The sequence below is a fragment of the Procambarus clarkii genome, chromosome 21, assembly GCF_040958095.1.
Source record: "Procambarus clarkii isolate CNS0578487 chromosome 21, FALCON_Pclarkii_2.0, whole genome shotgun sequence".
NCBI classification, from domain to species: domain Eukaryota; kingdom Metazoa; phylum Arthropoda; class Malacostraca; order Decapoda; family Cambaridae; genus Procambarus; species Procambarus clarkii.
In genome coordinates this window covers 41,412,438-41,429,928 of record NC_091170.1, presented here as the reverse complement: position 1 = coordinate 41,429,928, position 17,491 = coordinate 41,412,438, and the positions used below count along the sequence as shown (strand labels likewise).

Below are 17,491 nucleotides of genomic sequence, written 5' to 3'. Positions count from 1 at the left end.
ATTGTTCGCGTCCAACCCATGCTAAACAGTTTATCTTTATCTTCCCAATCAATTCTTCTGAGGATTTTATAGGTAGTAATCATGTCTCCCCTAACTCTTCTGTCTTCCAGTGTCGTTAGGTTCAGTTCCAGCAATCTTTCCTCATAGCTCATTCCTCTCAGCTCAGGGACTATTCTGTTGGCATACCTCTGAACCTTTTCTAACTTCGTTTTGTGTTTGACTAGATGTAGACTCGGGGCTAGAGCCGCATATTACAGTATTGATCCGACATATGAGGTATACAAGATTCTGAATGATTCCTTACATAAGTTTCTGAAGGCAGTTCTTATGTTCGCCAGTCTTGCATACGCCGCTGATGTTATCCTTTTGATGTGGGCTTTAGGGGACAAGTGTGGTACGATATCAACCCCCAAATATTACTCTCGTCCTGGCTCCTGAAGGTTTCCTCTCCCAGCTGGTACCTTGTGCTTAGACTCCTGTTCCCTTCGTCTATCATCACATTGCACTGTGTACTCACCTATTTGTGTCTGAAGGATCGAGCATTGACTCTTGGATCCCGCCTTTCTAGCCATCGGTTGTTTACAGCAATGACGCCTGTCCCATTTTCCTATCATACCTAGTCTTAAAATTATGAATAGAATTTGCTTCCACAACCTGCTCCTTAAGTGCATTCCATTTTTCCACTACTCTCACGCTAAAAGAAAACTTCCTAACATCTCTGCGACTTATCTGAGTTTCCAGCTTCCACCCATGTCACCTCGTTCTGTTGCTATTCTGTGTGATCATTTCGTCTATGTCCACTCTGTCAATTCCCCTGAGTATTTTATACGTTCCTATCATATCCCCCCTCTCCCTTCTCTTTTCTAGTGTCGTAAGGCTCAGTTCCTTCAGGCGCTCTTCATACCCCATCCCTCGTAACGCTGGGACGAGTTTCATTGCAAACCTCTGAACCTTTTCCAGTTTCCTTATGTGCTTCTTCAGATGGGGACTCCATGATGAGGTGGCATACTCTAAGATTGGCCTCACGTAGGCAGTGTAAAGCGCCCTAAATGCCTCCTTACTTAGGTTTCTGAATGATGTTCTAACTTTTGCCAATGTAGAGTACGCTGCTGTCATTATCCTATTTATATGTGCCTCAGGAGATAAATTAGGTGTTACGTCCACGCCCAGGTCTCTTTCTTGCGTCGTCACAGGTAGGCAGTTCCCCTTCATTGTGTACTGTCCCTTTGGTCTCCTATCTCCTAGTCCCATTTCCATAACTTTACATTTATTCGTGTTGAATTCCAGTAGCCATTTCTCTGACCATCTCTGCAACCTGTTCAAGTCCTCTTGGAGGATTCTACAATCCTCATCTGTCACAACTCTTCTCATCAACTTTGCGTCATCCACGAACATCGACATGTAGGACTCTACTTCTGTAAACATGTCGCTAACATATATTAGAAATAGAATTGGTCCCAGCACCGATCCTTGAGGTACTCCACTCGTTAATGTTCGCCTGTCCGACTTCTCGCCCCTTACCGTAACTCTCTGGCACCTTCCTGTAAGGTAGTTCCCTACCCATGCTTTTGCCTTTCCTCCCACCCTCGCCTGCCTCTCGAGTTTGAATAGCAGTCTCATGTGCGGTACTGAATCAAAGGCTTTTTGGCAGTTCAGAAATATGCAGTCTGCCCAACCTTCTCTGTCCTGTCTTATCCTCGTTATTTTATCATAGAATTCCAAAAGGTTAGGTTCCCTTGTCAGAACCCATGTTGATGTTTGTTTACAAACCCAATGCTCTCCAGGTGCTCAACAAGTTTTAGCCTAATTATTCTTTCAAGTTTTACAGGGGATGCTTGTCAGTGATTCAGGTCTATAGTTAAGTGCCTCCTCCTTATCACCTTTCTTGAAAATCGGTACAACATTTGCCATCTTCCAGCAATTGGGCAATTCTCCCGACATAAGTGATTCATTAAATATCCTTGCCAGAGGCATGCTGAGGGCCTGCGCTGCATCTTTTAGTATCCACGGTGAAACTTTGTCTGGTTCAACTGCTTTAGTTGCATCCAGTGTTGTCAACTGTTTCATTACCTACTCTGCTGACACCTCTATATCTGATAGTCTTTCATCTAGGGAACTCTTGTAACAATGGGAGCTGCTCAGGTTCGGTTGTGAGCACTCCATGGAAACTGGCATTCAGTGCCTTGCAGATTTCCTTGTCTCACTCAGTATATGCCCCCTCTGTTTTCCTTAGTCTTGTCACTTGGTCGTTCACCGATATTTTTCTTCTTATATGGCTGTGTAGTAATTTAGGTTGCTTTTTTGCTTTGATCGTAATATCGTTCTCATAATTTCTTTCCGATGCTCTTCTTATGTTAATGTAATCGTTCCTAGCTCTGTTGCATCTGATCCTGTTGTCCTCTTTCCTTTGTCTTCTGTACTTCCTCCACTCCCGCCTGCTGGCCATTTTTGCTTCCTGACACTGTCTATTAAACCATGGGTTATTATATTCCCTCTTACCTTTTTCCTTTACTGTTGGTATAAATTTCTCTTCGGTATCCTGGCATTTCCGTATGACTAGGTCCATCATATCTTGGACTGTTTTACCTAAAATTTCTTCCTCCCACTGCACTTCTCCCAGATAGTCCCTTATCCTCCTGTAGTCCCCTTTCCTGTAGTCAACTCTCCTTTCCCAGACCTCTTGTCCCTTGGTCACAAGTTTGAATTCCATCATGTAGTCAAAGACTAGGACACAATGGTCACTGGCCCCTAGAGGTATTTCATGTTCCAAATTCTCGATGTCTTCTACGTTCTGGGTGAAAATCAGGTCTAATTGGCTCGGTGTGTCCCCTCCTCTTTCCCTTGTGTCTTCCTTCACATGTTGTGTGTGTGTGTGTGTGTGTGTGTGTGTGTGTGTGTGTGTGTGTGTGTGTGTGTGTGTGTGTGTGTGTGTGTGGGTGTGTGTGTGTGTGTGTGTGTTTTGACAAAGAACTGAAGAAGTTGTTTAACACATGGGGCAAAATCTTACTGAAGCAATCACACGAGTCATAAATACTCATACTCCGCCCAAGTAAAATAGAAACAAGCAATAATTAGTGGGCCAGCCAGAGGCTTAGGTCCCGCGCAGGAATATCCCTACCAAAAAAAAACACACAAACTGTTATAGACAAACTGAAGGGGTGTTGAAAGGGAAGAAACTATTCAGCAAAACAGAAGATTTATCAAAGGTCAAGGACGCAGATAAGAGCTCAAAGTCCTATAAACTGTTATTTAAATGTCCACATTAATGGCACGAATATATAAGTCCAAATAAGAAATATTTGACATCCGCCGCAAAATCAGGAAACGAAAATCCAAATATTTTAGCCATATTTATCCTAATATTTTAAACTTAACAATTATATGTATGTATGTATGTATGTATGTATGTATGTATGTATGTATGTATGTATGTATACCCGAGATGGGGCCGAGCTGGCGAGGCTGTTTATGCCGCTGATCCTGTATTGTGATAGAGTGATAAGGAACCGCAGTCACAGGGGCCCCTGATAACACTAGCGGACCGGATATACAGTTCACTGGACTGTGTGTGTCAGTGTGACACTGGACTGTGTAAGTGTGTCCGTGTGACACTGGACTGTGTAAGTGTGTCCGTGTGACACTGGACGGTGTAAGTGTGTCCGTGTGACACTGGACGGTGTAAGTGTGTCCGTGTGACACTGGACGGTGTAAGTGTGTCCGTGTGACACTGGACGGTGTAAGTGTGTCCGTGTGACACTGGACGGTGTGTGTCCGTGTGACACTGGACGGTGTAAGTGTGCCCGTGTGACACTGGACGGTGTAAGTGTGCCCGTGTGACACTGGACGGTGTAAGTGTGCCCGTGTGCCACTGGACGGTGTAAGTGTGCCCGTGTGCCACTGGACGGTGTAAGTGTGTCCTTGTGACACTTGACGGTGTAAGTGTGTCCGTGTGACACTGGACTGTGTAAGTGTGTCAGTGTGACACTGGACTGTGTAAGTGTGTCCGTGTGACACTGGACTGTGTAAGTGTGCCCGTGTGACACTGGACTGTATAAGTGTGCCCGTGTGACATTGGACTGTATAAGTGTGCCCGTGTGACACTGGACTGTGTAAGTGTGCCCGTGTGACACTGGACGGTGTAAGTGTGTCCGTCTGACACTAGACGGTGTAAGTGTGCCCGTGTGACACTGGACTGTATAAGTGTGCCCGTGTGACACTGGACTGTGTAAGTGTGCCCGTGTGACACTGGACGGTGTAAGTGTGTCCGTCTGACACTAGACGGTGTAAGTGTGCCCGTGTGACACTGGACGGTGTAAGTGTGCCCGTGTGACACTGGACTGTATAAGTGTGCCCGTGTGACACTGGACTGTGTAAGTGTGCCCGTGTGACACTGGACGGTGTAAGTGTGTCCGTCTGACACTAGACGGTGTAAGTGTGTCCGTGTGACACTGGACGGTGTAAGTGTGCCCGTGTGACACTGGACGGTGTAAGTGTGCCCGTGTGACACTGGACGGTGTAAGTGTGTCCGTCTGACACTAGACGGTGTAAGTGTGCCCGTGTGACACTGGACGGTGTAAGTGTGCTCGTGTGACACTGGACGGTGTAAGTGTGTCCGTGTGACACTGGACGGTGTAAGTGTGTCCGTGTGACACTGGACCCGTGTCACCGGACACACGCACACATTAACAACTAATCATATGTAACAAACACACACACACAAAACAAAATACAGATTAAGGTGCTCAGTACATTTTTGGTTGTAATAACAGTGTTAGGTAAGCCAGCTTAGGCTACCTTAGAGGCCTTGACTATAAGAAGGGTTATAGAGTTTGTAACACGTGTCATCTATGTGATACTAGAGCCCCCATCTATGTGACACTAGAGCCCCATCTATGTGATACTAGAGCCCCCATCTATGTGATACTAGAGCCCCATCTATGTGATACTAGAGCCCCCATCTATGTGACACTAGAGCCCCATCTATGTGATACTAGAGCCCCCATCTATGTGACACTAGAGCCCCATCTATGTGATACTAGAGCCCCCATCTATGTGACACTAGAGCCCCCATCTATGTGATATTAGAGCCCCCATCTATGTGACACTAGAGCCCCATCTATGTGATACTAGAGCCACCATCTATGTGATACTAGAGCCCCAAGTAATGTGATACTAGAGCCCCATCTATGTGATACTAGAGCCACCATCTATGTGATACTAGAGCCCCAAGCTATGTGATACTAGAGCCCCATCTATGTGATACTAGAGCCACCATCTATGTGATACTAGAGCCCCAAGCTATGTGATACTAGAGCCCCTATGTGATACTAGAGCCCCATCTATGTGATACTAGAGCCCCATCTATGTGATACTAGAGCCCCATCTATGTGATACTAGAGCCACCATCTATGTGATACTAGAGCCCCCATCTTACTGGATAGTTATTGTTACGAATGGACAATGTCAAACTCCAAATGCATTATGGATATATATCCTCCTGTACATGGAAGTGGATAAAGCAGTTGCACAAATTCCAGGTACCTCATGCCAACGGGTCTGAATGGTCTGATAACGAGGCATACAATAATGTAGTGTGGGAGATCATGCCGCAGTTCCTGCTCACAGAGTTTGCACCTGGAGTGCTCAGGATTGGGAGATCCGTCACCTGTAGCCACCTGCCACAGGTTACGGTAACCCAACCTGATCCTGGCACCCACACTGTGTCGCACAGTCTGGTCCACGTTTTGTGCTGCCCATAGATATAGGTGTCTGGTTGAAACAAGGCCATTATGTTGGGCCTAAACTGGTTGGTGTCCTCTCGTTGCGTGTCTGTTCAGACCTGAACGTTTGGCTCAATATGGTTTTCACACCAGATATGAGGGTACCTCAAGTATACCTCAGTTTGTCCCCTTGTGAAGTATACCTCAGTTTGTCCCCTTGTGAAGTATACCTCAGCCTGTCCCCTGGTGAAGTATACCTCAGCCTGTCCCCTGGTGAAGTATACCTCAGCATGTCCCCTTGTGAAGTATACCTCAGCATGTCCCCTTGTGAAGTATACCTCAGCCTGTCCCCTTGTGAAGTATACCTCAGCATGTCCCCTTGTGAAGTATACCTCAGCATGTCCCCCCTGTGAAGTATACTTCAGCATGTCCCCCCTGAGTATACCTCAGCATGTCCCCCCTGTGAAGTATACCTCAGCATGAAGGGCACCTTCCGTATATCGACATTAGCCCAAAGGTCCTTCGCAGTGTACTCACAAGTTAAGACAACTACCAAGTTCACCCCGGGGCGGCCAAGTTCACCCCGGGGCGGCCAAGTTCACCCCGGGGCGGCCAAGTTCACCCCGGGGCGGCCAAGTTCACCCCGGGGCGGCCAAGTTCACCCCGGGGCGGCCAAGTTCACCCCGGGGCAGCCAAGTTCACCCCGGGGCGGCCAAGCTCACCCCGGGGCGGCCAAGTTCACTCTGGGGTGGCTAAGTTCACCCTGGGGCGGCCACATTCACCCTGGAGCGGTCAAGTTCACCCTGGGGCGCCTGAACAAACTTCACTGTCAACATGCCAGATTCTACCCTGGGTATAGAGTCTCCACATATACGCGAGATCAAGCTGACCACATCGCCGTTGTTTACAATGTATACGTCGTTGCAACGCTGCAATAACGGCATACCGTTAACAACAGACCCCGTTGGTGGTTTGGTGGTACGTTTGCTGGACGTGCAGTATAACACAGTGAGCAACGACCCATAGCAATCCCCTGAGTGCCGCGCTAGATACATTGCACATTATGCAAGTTGCGCGCATCCTGATTCCTCTGTCTGTGCAATCATTGCTATTGTTGAGCATCTCTCATTTTTATATACTAGTCATCTCTAACATGTATATACAGCTTGTATACACTGTTAGAGATTATACATGTGTTTGGCACTTGTAAATAACATGTCAACACTCAAAACTCTTATATATGTTATTTAGGAAAGAGAGAGAGTTCAGTTGACATTCAAAAATAAATTGAAAATGGTGGTAGACACGTCACATTTAAGTACCTGAAGTGTATCAATCAGTAATGGGCTATCACAGCTCATCAATCACAGTGAGACAGGCCTGGCGCAACCACCAATGGTAATCGAGCTGCCACAAAATAATAAATCATAAATTTTGGCTCAGAAGGGAAACGGGGCTAACATCACTGTGTCGATGAAGGTTAAAGTGCTCCAAATCAAGTGCTTCATGCAACTCTTGACTACACAAGAGTAGTCAGAGTGAAACATCCCGAGCTCCAGGAGAACATGCAGGGTCCCGTACCTCCAAGGTCTTCAGGAGAGGAGAAGAGCGGTGTAGCACGATATCGAAACGACGTGATCCTCACTGGGAGTTACGTTGCACAGTGGGCTGATGCCTCGATTACGGGCTCACCATAGCCCGTGCTACATGGACCCTTCGTTCTGAGTAGCTAAATCTAAAACAACAACAATGATCATTCAACTATTCAACAATGATGCCTGGAGCCGCTACACTGAATGCTGTAACGGCCTGGTGGGATCAGTCAAGTGCGCCCTTCACTAGTGCAAGTTTCCTCACTAGTACCGGCTGCTTAACTAGGCTAGGCTTACGACCATATTCCTCACGATATGCACTGCTAACCTAAGCATCGCGTAATGACTATATAAACAACACAACTACTTTACCTCTAAGTCATCTCTGAGGTCCGATCCTCTGTATTTTGTTTATAATCAAAATAGTGTTATCATTATCATATTATACGATGATAATGGCTCAATATTGCTTGAGTAAAAGAGAGACACGGGTACACCCACTGGGGGTACCTGTGGCTCTTTTACCCTCTCTCCAATCTCCCTCTTCCCCCCTTTTCCTCACCCTATCCCCCTCCCCTTGTGTTCTCTCACCCCTCTTTTTCAATCTCGTCTCCCATCCGCTCCGCTTTTCTCCCCTTCTCTTTATCCATCTTCCCCCCCTCTTTATCACCCCTCTTCTGCTATTCTTGTCTCCTCTCTTCCCCCTATCTACCTTTCATCTCCGTTTCCACCAACATCCTCACACTCCCTTTCCCTCCCCCCCCCTCTCTTCCTCAATCTCCCCTTTCACTTCACCCACTTCCCCACCCTCTCCACCTTTCTCCCACCTCTCCTCTTCCTCTCTTTTCCACAAAATTTTACATTGCAAAATGCTGAAAAAGTACTAAAGACTCTATTAAAAACAAATCTCCGTTTTCAGACTCCACGAAAAAAAACGGGGGTCGCTACTGATGCCGATATTTCTTAGAAGGTGGCAGTGGGGCCGACCCCGAGTAGCCTGTGACACTCCGATACCTTTTAGGTGTCATCTTCAAAAGTTAGGCGAGGTTTGCCTCAAGCCTCTGGCCTCCTACCTTGAAAAGAGAAACATTCTGTTTTATAAAGATTACTAATATTAATAACACGTTTGTGCCAAAGTGGCACTCAAGGGAAGGCCTAAAGTTTCAGTTGGCCAGCAGATAGGCGACTGTGGAATCCTTCCTATTAAGGGATGCTGGTGACTCAGTTGGTAGATCGGCGGCCTGCTGCTTTTGTGGTTTGCCGTCCGAGGCTACGTTAGTCCAAGTGAATAAAATGTCAATATCTATTACAAGGTGGTTAGCTATTTATATGACTAGGACGTGAATCTCTTAACACATTCATGCCAAAGTGGCCAAGTTGCCTAACAAGCCAAATTTTCCTGAATAATTTTTTTTTTTATGTTACCATAAGCTGGAACAATGTTGTAGTCATATTTCAAGAAAGAAAATATAAAACAAGAAACCTTCAACCAATTAATAATAAGATACTGAGAAAAAATCCTCACCAACAGATTTCAACGATTTGTTTGGTTTCTATGGATGGTTTAAATCGTTCTGGTTGGTTTGTGACGTTTTCTATGGCTTCTGGTATTCCGGGGGGTTTCTAACTTGTGGTTAGGTTATAACGATTTAACTGGTTCCTAACTGTTTGGTTGGTGGCAGACATGTCACAATAATGTGGCTGAAATTTAGACATCCAGCCCCATATATACGAAAACAAAAGACATTTCTAGCACGGAGAGAAACGTCGTCATTTGATTGGTTTATAACACTCGATGAAAACAGGCAAAAACGGTTAAATAACTTCTATAAGTCCGAATTTCTACAAGCCAGTTAGTTGTCACAAATATGAAATACGATGCAACCCAACCCCTACACATGTGAAAGTGTCTACCCACACCTTCGTTTCAGTGTGTGTGTGTGTGTGTGTGTGTGTGTGTGTGTGTGTGTGTGTGTGTGTGTGTGTGTGTATTCACCTAGTTGTGCTTGCGGGGGTTGAGCTCTGGCTCTTTGGTCCCGTCAATCAACAGGTGTACAGGCTCCTGAGCCTATTGGGCTCTATCATATTTACACTTGAAAATGTGTGTGTGTGTGTACTCACCTAATTGTACTCACCTAATTGTGCTTGCGGGGGTTGAGCTCTGGCTCTTTGGTCCCGCCTCTCAACCGTCAACCAACTGGTGTACAGATTCCTGAGCCTACTGGGCTCTATCATATCTACATTTGAAACTGTGTATGGAGTCAGCCTCCACCACATCACTTCCTAGTGCATTCCATTTACTAACTACTCTGACACTGAAAAAGTTCTTTCTAATGTCTCTGTGGCCCATTTGGGTACTCAGCTTCCACCTGTGTCCCCTTGTTCGCGTCCCTCCAGTGTTGAATAGTTCATATGTGTGTGTGTGTGTGTGTGTGTGTGTGTGTGTGTGTGTGTGTGTGTGTGTGTGTGTGTGTGTGTGTGTGTGTGTGTGTACTCACCTAGTTGTACTCACCTAGTTGTGTTTGCGGGGGTTGAGCTCTGGCTCTTTGGTCCCGCCTCTCAACCGTCAATCAACAGGTGTACAGATTCCTGAGCCTATCGGGCTCTGTCATATCTACACTTGAAACTGTGTATGGAGTCAGCCTCCACCACATCACCCCCTAATGCATTCCATTTGTCAACCACTCTGACACTAAAAAAGTTCTTTCTAATGTCTCTGTGGCTCATTTGGGCACTCAGTTTCCACCTGTGTCCCCTTGTGCGTGTGTGTGTGTGTGTGTGTTTTCTATGTTTTCAGCCATACCATGGTGACGTATTCTCTTCAAGAAATGCAACGTTAACAATAATAATTGTTTTCTAATCGAAGGGTGTTTCGATTCAGTAAGTACAATATCTACCTTTAAATGTTTCAAGAAACCAAGGAACTGAAGAAACACAAATTAGCAATTAGATTACACAAGGGCGGCGAAAAGTTCAAATCGAAGGAAGAGCGCGACTGCCAACACCTCTTCTCTCGACTCTTTACACCCCAGAAAAAAAAGTCTTCAAGTCATTTCCTTGAGAAAAGTCTAGTTTAATATTAAAACGATTTCGTTTCCCTGCCTTCACCGTGATATTTGCGTCGAGACATCAGTAATCTATAATTAATCGATATCATCAGGCGAGCGAGAGAGCTAAAATAGCCGTAGACAAGACATATAGCAAGCTGATTGACATTGGTGCAAGAGAGCATCCTGGAAGGAGTCTATGCGATATGAAAACACCAATTATACTTACATATATGTATTTTGTAACGATGGTAACAGTTTAGTTAGTTAAATATTTTATTACGTACCCCATACCCATCCCACAGGCCATGTTAGAGAGGGCTACAGAGGTACACAATGGGTATCAGAGAGGATTGTTTTTCTTTGTAACGTCACCAAACTATGTGTAACTGTCCTTCGAACCTTTGGTCCTCGTGGCGCAGTGGTAAAGCACTCGCCAGGCGCTTTGGCCTTTGAATAGCATTTTGGCCGGGGAGGATTGACTGGGCGCCAATCCTTAACTGTAGCCTCTGTTCACCCAGCAGTGAATGGGCAACTGGTTCATAAACGATTTGGTGGTTCGTATTCCGGGGGAAAACTGTCATTAAGGACCTGCCCGAGACGCCTATGCGTGCTAGTGGCTTTACAAGAATGCAAGAACTCATATATTTAAATAAATAAATAAATAAATGTACTCTCTCCCACTTGTACCCTCGTTACCGACGTCTTCGGCGAGTTGTGTATAATTTGTTAAAAACAAACAATTTAAAATTAGGGAAAAGATAATTCTGATTACTTAAAATAGACTTCTCAAGCAAGGGGCTCGGTGATTATTACTATATTGATTTCGTAACAGAAATCACTGGAGAGTGAAAGCGTAGAGAGAGTAATGCTTGGTTACTGTCCCAATTTATATAATTAAAAAATTAAGTAGAGATCCTACTTTATAGTAGGGATATATATATATATGTATATATATATTGGGCAACAGTAATATATATATATATATATATATATATATACATATATATATATATATATATAAATATATATATATATATATATATATATATATATATATATATATATATATATATTACTGTTGCTTATGCAGGGCTTGCATAAGCAACAGGGCTCCATTAAGGAACATATAATCTCTTCCCACAAACAAACCATCACCAGAGAAATCTTAGCAAACAACACAGAAATCATCGATAGATACAGCGATAGCAGGCGGCTTGACGTCTGCGAGGCACTACACATCAAGAAGTCAACACCAGCAATCAACAGCCAATTAATGCACAACTATATTCTACCCACTTCAAGACTCCGCTCCAATATAGCAGCATCAAGAAATATGGACCAATAGGCTTTCTACAATTACTTCCATTCAATACCCATTGTTTCGTGTTCTGTCTTGTGTTTGAATTTAATACCCATTCAATACCCATTGTTTCGTGTTCTGTCTTGTGTTTGAATTTAATACCCATTCAATACCCATTGTTGAAAGTTTGGTTTCACCTCATCCACCTCACCCAAATGTAGATATAAACTCGAAGATGTGTAAGCTCTATTCAGTTTCAGTTGTGTGTTTGTAAACTAGTGTTTGAAAATGTAATAAGTTTTACGAAACGCGCCCAAGTGTCGCGTCAGACTAGAAATAAAAATGAATTTTGGAGAATTGATCTTTGAATTACCATCAACAGTGAAAAGAAACGTAAGAAAGATAGAGAAAATTCGTGTTTATTAATCTTACTTTTTCGGTCATATTTAATAATATATATATATATATATATATATATATATATATATATATATATATATATATATATATATATATATATATATATATATATATATATATAATTACATACACATGTGTGATGTGATAGACGTACGTACAAACACACATAGATACAGACCATCACACCTCATCGCCCCGATCCGGCGATTCCATTCATCGCCCCTCCCCAAAGCACCGCTCTGCCCCCCCCCCCGACCCCATCCCTCAGCCCAGGTTATAACACGAGCCATTAATATGCACTTACCTCAACATGTACAATCGCTTCTGCCATAAGCGATCTGGAAGGAGCGCGCGTTAACCCCCCAAACTCTGAAAACAAAATAATGATTATGAATGGCTGCTAACTCTGCTATAGCCACGTCGATAATTTAGAAATAACAAGTGGCAGAGGCATTGATGAATCGCATTATAAAGCCAATGATAATAAATTGCCAGAAACATGCAATTTTGCTTGCGATAATTTGGCCTAAACGCGACGTTGTTTTCTTGTGTATATTCGCTTTCCTGGCGCCCCCCTCGCCCCCATGCGCCTGACAAATGGGGTCTCTTTCCCGGTACGCTGTCACGAGCGTGGCGCTGTAGTCTCACCTCCACCCCCATCATCAAGCACTCTATGTTAATTTCTCTATCATATTTAGCCGCCTTCCCCCTTCCCCTCCCTCTTTCCCCCTCCCTACGGAACACTACTTTCTGTGGTTCGGGTTATGTGCTGTGGATGGCAGGTGAATGTGGCTGTTGAAGCTAATTCTTTGGCGAAAGGATAGCAGATAGACTAAGAGTGAGCCATCTTCTAAGCCAGCCCATCCTCCTGCTTAGATAGTATTTACAGTAACGATGTGGACTATTGTACATATATTTTGACGTACATATATATTAACCTGTTTGTCAAATGTCACTGCTCAACTCTGAGTGGTGGAAGAGCCACTGTGCGTATTACAACAGTTCTGTTAAATGTTTGTGCATACTGTTGGTGTATATATAATTGCTAAGGCTTACCAAGGGAGCACAAGAACGCTTCTCCCAACAACAAGAGGCAGGAGTGCAGCGCCTGGAAGACTTGCAAGTGACAAAAAATACTGCATCGAAATGTCTACACAAAATGTATTTGCCAAATAACTAGGTTTCTTACAACAATTTCACCCTCATCCGACGGCGCCCGACGGCGAGAGAGAAAACAGAAGAGGATCTAGGTAAAGGTATTGAGTGAACCACTATGGATAACCTCAGCTGCTGGAGGGCGGACGTCAGAAGCAGAAGATTGAAAAACAAATGAGCATTTACGAGATTGACAACTAGAAAAAAATAATTGAAAGCTACACAATTAAATATATTAAGAGGAAGACTTCTATGAATGGCCAAGTAGTGAGGCTACCACCTGATACTTAAGATACTTTATTAGCGGGAGATTCCAGGAAATATTACAAACCAGCGGAGCTCCCGCGGGCAGAGGTGGGCATGCCACCAGGTGATTGGGCAACAGTCTATACTGACTGTAGGTAGTAAACAAGGTGTACGAGCCCATGAGGAAACCACTTGCAATAATCGTTAAATTGATATGAGAGAAAGGAAAAGTTCAAGAGAATTTATGTTCCTATTTTATAGTACAGAGACCAAAACCTGATCTGGAAAAATATAAAGGAAGCCTAACATGAGCAAGAAGAAACTGGAGAATAATATTTGATGAAGGAAAAACCCACACACTTATGTATTTATGTATTTTATTTAAAGATTTGAAGTACCCCAAGTTCTTCGCACTCTCCTGAGTGCTTTATCAAGGACTGAGTACATGGTTTCGGCGAGACTTGCATCTCAACGACGTGGTATTAGTCGTTGAGTTGCAAGTCTCGTCCAAACCCTACACTCAGACCTTGAGGATCCACTCAGGAGAGTGCAAAAGACTTGGTGTAGTTCAAATCTTTACATAAAATATAAAAATACATGTGTGGAATTTTTATCATGTTATTATTCCAGGATTTATATGTAGACGAGTTAACAACAACACATCTAATATTGATGTCATGCTCTTAACTATTCTAGAAATAAATCCCAGCTTCTTATTTGCCTTATTTGGTATATTTATGCACTGATTTTTGGACACAAGATCCGCACTAATCATGACTCCCAGAGCTTTCTCTCACTCTCTCACAATTTCAACACTATCCAGATCAAGCCACATATACCAATCTTTCGTCCATTTAGAGAGCCTCTTAAGATAGTCTTGAACCAAATTGCCTTCTGAATTTATTTCTCGCCCTATTATTGTATCTAATGCAGATTTACAAATGTCACTATTCAATTATGTGTGCAAATCAATTACATATATTATAGATATTATAGATAACAAGAGGTCCCAGGACAGAGCCCCAGGATACAGCAACAAAGGTCTTGCTGAAGTATAAAAGCACGAAATACGACAGATGTATTTCCACGCTGATCTCTCCATTTGCCACTGCGTAAAAAATGCAGCTGTTTTGGCTAACCAGAAGCGTATGAACCTAGGCAATCTACCTAAGGATATCGAAGCCAATGCTCATTGATACGAGGAAGCGTTGCTCTTGTGGTGCTCTGTATTTCCCTGAAGCACCTACATTTGCGACGATATGGTCGATACGGTGGATTCAGGTGTGAGGACAGGTTGGTTTCCAACACTGATGGCTTCAGAGGCTTCACAACACTTGGGTACAGAATACTTCACTGAAATCGTTGTGCTGAAATTATGTTGATTTAAAATTAAGACAAGAGGAGATTTGTGTGTATAAAAGCGACGAAGTGCTTTTGACGGGGGGAGGAGGGGTGCGTTTGACGGGGGTGAGTTTAAAGGGGGGTGCGTTTGACGGGGGGGGGGTGTTTGACAGGGGATGCGTTTGACAGGGTTGCGTTTGACGGGGGTGCGTTTGACGGGGGGTGAGTTTGACGGGGGTGAGTTTGACGGGGGTGAGTTTGACGGGGATGCGTTGGGCGGTGATGCGTTTGACGGGGATGCGTTTGACGGGGGTGAGTTTGACGGGGATGCGTTTGCCGGGGATGCGTTGGACGGGGGTGCGTTTGACGGGGGTGAGTTTGACGGGAGTGAGTTTGACGGGGATGAGTTTGACGGGGATGAGTTTGACGGGGATGAGTTTGACGGGGGTGCGTTTGACGGGGGTGCGTTTGACGGGGGTGCGTTTGACGGGGGTGAGTTTGCCGGGGATGCGTTTGCCGGGGATGCGTTTGCCGGGGATGCGTTGGACGGGGGTGCGTTGAACGGGGGTGCGTTTGACGGGGATGCGTTTGACGGGGGTGAGTTTGACGGGGATACGTTGGACGGGGGTGAGTTTGACGGGGATGCGTTTTACTTGGTTAAGAGCAAAGAGTTTACTCTTTCAAGTAAAGTAAGTAAACTAAACTTTACTAACTTTACTAAAGTAAAGTTAAGTAAAGAGTAAAGAGTAAACTCTTACTCTTTACAAAAGTAAGAGTTTAAGAGTTTACTGTGTTTTGGTCCTAGGGGACCAAACTCTCACAAGTCAAGCCTGGCCTCGGGCCGGGCTTGGGGAGTAAAACAACTCCCAGAACCCCATCAAGCAGGAATCAAGAGTCAGGTTGTTCTCTGGTACTCTGCGCACACAAACTCACACAGACTTGGGTTAACACAGATACAAATCCATTCACAGGAACGTACACACCCAGAGTGTTGTAGATGTAGTCATGTACACCTATTGTGCTTGTAGAGAGTGTCACGCGCGCACGCACGCACGCACGCACGCACACACACACACACACACACACACACACACACACACACACACACACACACAGAGGCAGTGATGTGGTGGAGGCTGACTCCATATACATATGATAGAGCCCAATAGGCTCAGGAACCTGTACACCTGTTGATTGACAGTTGAGAGGCGGGACCAAAGAGCCAGAGCTCAACCCCGCAAGCACAACTAAGTGAACTAGACGAGTACACACAGACACAAACACAAACACACACACACACACACACACACATGGAGCTCCAAATACACGATGACTGTGGCCGAGTAATAACAGCCAAGTCGTTATTACCCAAAACGTAGAATATAACGTTAAAAACTCATTAAACAACCAATGAAATTTTACAGCGTCCTTAATGGCCTTCTCCGAACTTTTGTGTTGCCCTTTTTGAGATGTGAAATATCACGCCAGCATTTCTGCCACCGCCTTGTTACCAGCCATGGTTTACCGTGCGGTAGTTCACACTCGTTAAGCTCATCGTTGCACCTCGCAAACGATCATTTAGTTGAAGGTGTAAGGAGTGGACGAACAGAGTTAACGATATACTGCGTTAACCGTTTCTTAGAAATGAGGGTGTTGGAGAGAGTGAACAGGTACATCAGTGAAAGGAAACGTATCCAATCCCCTCCTGTGTCAGGTAAGTCCACTACAGGCTCACTATAGCCCGTGCTACTTGCCCCGCTCCTGTGCCAGGTAAGCTACGGGCTCACCATAGCCCGTGCTACTTGGAACTTGTTCTGAGTAGCTGAATCTATAACAACAACAACAACGTATCCAATCGCTTCTTTCCCGCCAGGGGAATGAGCGCGGGAATGGGAGGACGCAGACTACTGTGGTACAGGACATATAACTATACCAGCCCGCTAAGCAGTCCCCGGTGAAAACACCTCTGGGTCGTGGTGACCAAAAATGATTGCAGGATGATGAAAAAAAGACCAAAATACGCGCCAGAGCGTGTCAAAAACTCAACTGGACTCCTTCCCCGAGGAACGCCACTACACAACACTGGGGCCAGATTCACGAAGGCACTTACGAACGTGTACATCTTTCCTCAATCTTTGACGGCTTTGGTTACATTTATTATACAGTTTACAGGCATGAAAACTTCCCATTCAACTGTTGTTATTGTTATAAACAGCATCCTGGTGCTTCGGAGCTCCTTAACTGTTTAATAATTGTAAACGAAGCCGCCAAAGATTGAGAAAAGATGTACAGGTTCGTAAGTGCTTGCGTGAATCTGGCCCCTGGATGGTAACCCCAGGAGCAAGATCAAATAAGGAAGGGAGGCAATTATCAGGGGAAAGCGCCAAGTCATTACCATCACTTGGGAAGGGATCAGGAAAAGGATTTGAGATGGGATGGGACGGGGGAAGGAATGGTGCCCAAGAACCACTTGGACGATCGGGGATTGAACGCTGACCTGCATGAAGCGAGACCGTCGCTCTACCGTCCAGTCCAAGTGGTTAGTGTAACGATTAACAATCAGGAAAAATCTATTAGTGGATGGATATAACCCCAAACTAACCACGAATGGCGCAAATTACCAGAACAATGTACGACAATCTTACAAACGTCTACATAGCTTTACAG

The 17,491-nt window shown here is 44.7% G+C and overlaps 1 protein-coding gene across 1 annotated transcript; it reads right to left on the bottom strand.

Annotated features, from left to right (window-relative positions):
• Nucleotides 1-7,423: 7,423 nt before the first annotated feature.
• LOC123760706 (uncharacterized) lies at nt 7,424-16,379 on the bottom strand. The gene is made up of 3 exons (XM_069328735.1): nt 16,350-16,379; nt 15,042-15,501; nt 7,424-7,455 (listed from the first exon to the last, which is right to left on the bottom strand). The coding sequence occupies exons 1-3, from the start codon at nt 16,377-16,379 to the stop codon at nt 7,424-7,426; spliced, it is 522 nt and encodes a 173-aa protein (XP_069184836.1).
• Between the last annotated feature and the right edge of the window lie 1,112 nt (nt 16,380-17,491).